At 48.7% G+C, this 2,468-nt stretch overlaps 1 protein-coding gene across 1 annotated transcript in view; it reads right to left on the bottom strand.

The window, feature by feature from the left end:
• Positions 1-2,196, bottom strand: part of Tmem161a (transmembrane protein 161A) — a 9,178-nt gene extending 6,982 nt beyond the window's left edge. The window contains exons 1-2 of the mRNA XM_021219267.2: positions 2,175-2,196; positions 153-256 (exon numbers count right to left, since the gene is read on the bottom strand). Coding sequence (XP_021074926.1) covers positions 153-256; positions 2,175-2,177 — 107 coding nt within the window. The 5' untranslated portion in view covers positions 2,178-2,196. The remainder of the gene's footprint in view (positions 1-152; positions 257-2,174) is intronic.
• Positions 2,197-2,468: the final 272 nt, after the last annotated feature.

Genomic DNA, 2,468 nt, shown 5'->3' with positions numbered 1-2,468 from the left:
AGAAGAAGAAGAAGAAGAAGAAGAAGAAGAAGAAGAAGAAGAAGAAGAAGAAGAAGAAGAAGAAGAAGAAGAAGAAGAAAATGTTTAAAAAGGAACAAGCAGCGTGCACCAGGTGCCCCAAGTGGGACCATGGCAGCAGAACATTGCCTTACCTGCCATTGCAGAGCAGCCAGCGTGCGAAGGAGCAGTGTGGCGCTAGCCTGTGCATGAGGGTGGCGGTGAACAGAGTCACCACCAGCTGCACTCCAAGGACGGCCTAAAGGGGCAGCTCTAGTCAGAAAGTCTCAAGTGCCCTGATGTAACACAGGTTATCTATAGAGAAGGTGGGTGGGTGGGGAGGCCAGGCTTGGGCTCTGGTGGTATCTCCCAGAAGTCGGTGGGCATGAGCCAGAGTCTGTCTTCAGAGTCCTAGGCGTCCCCAGCAGCTCCCCTGGTCCTGAGCCCCTTCCCCTGAGTACTTCTGTTTGCTTTGTGAACTCTGGTTGTCCCTATATAGATGAGGCTGCTGGCCTCCGACCTACAGAAATCTACCTGACTCTGGTTCACCAGTGTTGGGATGAAAGGCTAGAGCCAGCGTACCCAACGATTTGTCAGGATGTTTCCTGCCAGGCATGGTGTGTAATCATGGGTTTAGTCCCAACATTTGGGAAGCAGGTACAAACAGATCGCTGAGTTTGAGGCCAGCCTAATCTATAGAATGAGTTCTAGGACAGCCAGGGCTACACAAAGAAACAATATCTGAAAAAACAAAAATACCAAAACACATGACAGAAAGAAAAAAGAAAGAAACAAAGGAAAGACGGGAGGGAGGTTGATTTCCTATAGCCCAGGCTGGTCTGGATCTCAGAATGTAGCTGAAGGTGACCCTGAACGCTGATCCTCCTGTCCCCATGTCCTGAGTGCTAGGCTGATAGTGTGTACCCACACCCAATTTGTGCAGTGGCAGTGCAGGGGTGGAGCCCTGTCCATGCTAGGTGAGCACCCTACCAAACGAGAGACGCCAGCTCTCCACTCCATCTGAGCAACAGTTCAGAGCACAGCTTCACAAATCCAGGCTCCCGCCTGACACAGCACTCACTTCTGTAATTATCTAGTTATATACACTGTGTGCCACTAGAGCTGCCAGCCAGCATTCTGTCATCATTCCCAATCAACATGAAATACAGATCAATATAAAAATAATCCGTCATCCAGGTGTGCTGGTATACAGCTTTGCTTGGTTTTTTGAGACAGGGTTTCTGTGTAGCCCTTGCTGTCCTAGAACTCACTCTGTAGACCAGGCTGGCATTGAACTCATAGAGATTCACCTGCCTCTGCCTCCCAAGTGCTAGGATTAAAGGCATTTGCCATCACTGCCCATCAACACCAATGGGTAAGACCCTTTGTAAATAATTTTTGTTTTGTTTTGTTTTGTTTTTCGAGACAGGGTTTCTCTGTGTAGCCCTGGCTGTCCTGTAACTCACTTTCCAGACCAGGCTGGCTTCGAACTCAGAAATCCGCCTGCCTCTGCCTCCCAAGTGCTGTGATTAAAGGCGTGCACCACCACCGCCCGGCTGTAAATAATTTTTTAATGGGTAAATAAAAAAAAATAATAAAAGGAGTAGGATGCTAGAGAGATGGCTCAGTGGGTAAGAGTACTGATTGCTCTTCCAGAGGTCACAGGTTCAATTCCCAGCATCTATTTGGCAGCTCACAGCCCTTTCTAACTCCACTCTCAGGGGATCCTACATGTTTTCTCTGGCCTCTAAGAACAGCACACACACACACACACACACACACACATACACGGTGCACAGACATACATACAAAACATTCATACTTAATAAATAACGAGAAATAAAAAAGATTTTAAAAGAAAAACAGAAAGCCGTGAATAGTGGCACACGTTTGTCATCTCAGCACTCCGGAGGCAGGAGAATCTGAAGTTCGAGGTCCCCATAAGCTACGAATAAGTTCTAGTACAACCTAGGCTACTTGGGACCCTGTCAGAAAGCAGAGACAGCGGCAATCCCTCCCTCCCTCCAGACCAGAGCCCTAGCTTCATCTCCCACCGCGTCCTGCACCACTGACTACAGGACACTTCCAATAGCCCGCGCGGCCTCCAAGCGCTCGGGGGACCCTCTCAGCTCGGCCAGGCCGTTCTCCACCCCGGGGATCCCAGAGGGCCTGCTCACCATGTCGGCTCCCCGGGCGCACACTGGCACAAGGCTGGAGGCGGGGAAGAGCTGAGGGATCTTGGCCAATTAGAGACAGGATGGTGTTGACGAGCATCCTGGGAAGTCAGCCAACAGGCTAAGAATGGGATGGGTGTTCGCAATGCATGCTGGAAATTGTAGTTCTAGCTGGAGCATGAGTTTTTTTTTTTTTTTTTGGTCTGCTGTCTTTTCCTTCTTTTTTCTTTCTTTCTTTCTTTCTTTCTTTCTTTCTTTCTTTCTTTCTTTCTTTCTTTCTTTCTTTCTTTCTTTCTT

The sequence above is a fragment of the Mus pahari genome, chromosome 19 (genome assembly GCF_900095145.1).
Source record: "Mus pahari chromosome 19, PAHARI_EIJ_v1.1, whole genome shotgun sequence".
NCBI classification, from domain to species: domain Eukaryota; kingdom Metazoa; phylum Chordata; class Mammalia; order Rodentia; family Muridae; genus Mus; species Mus pahari.
Note: the sequence above shows the minus strand (reverse complement) of the source record. Positions and strands in the feature narration are given on the sequence as shown.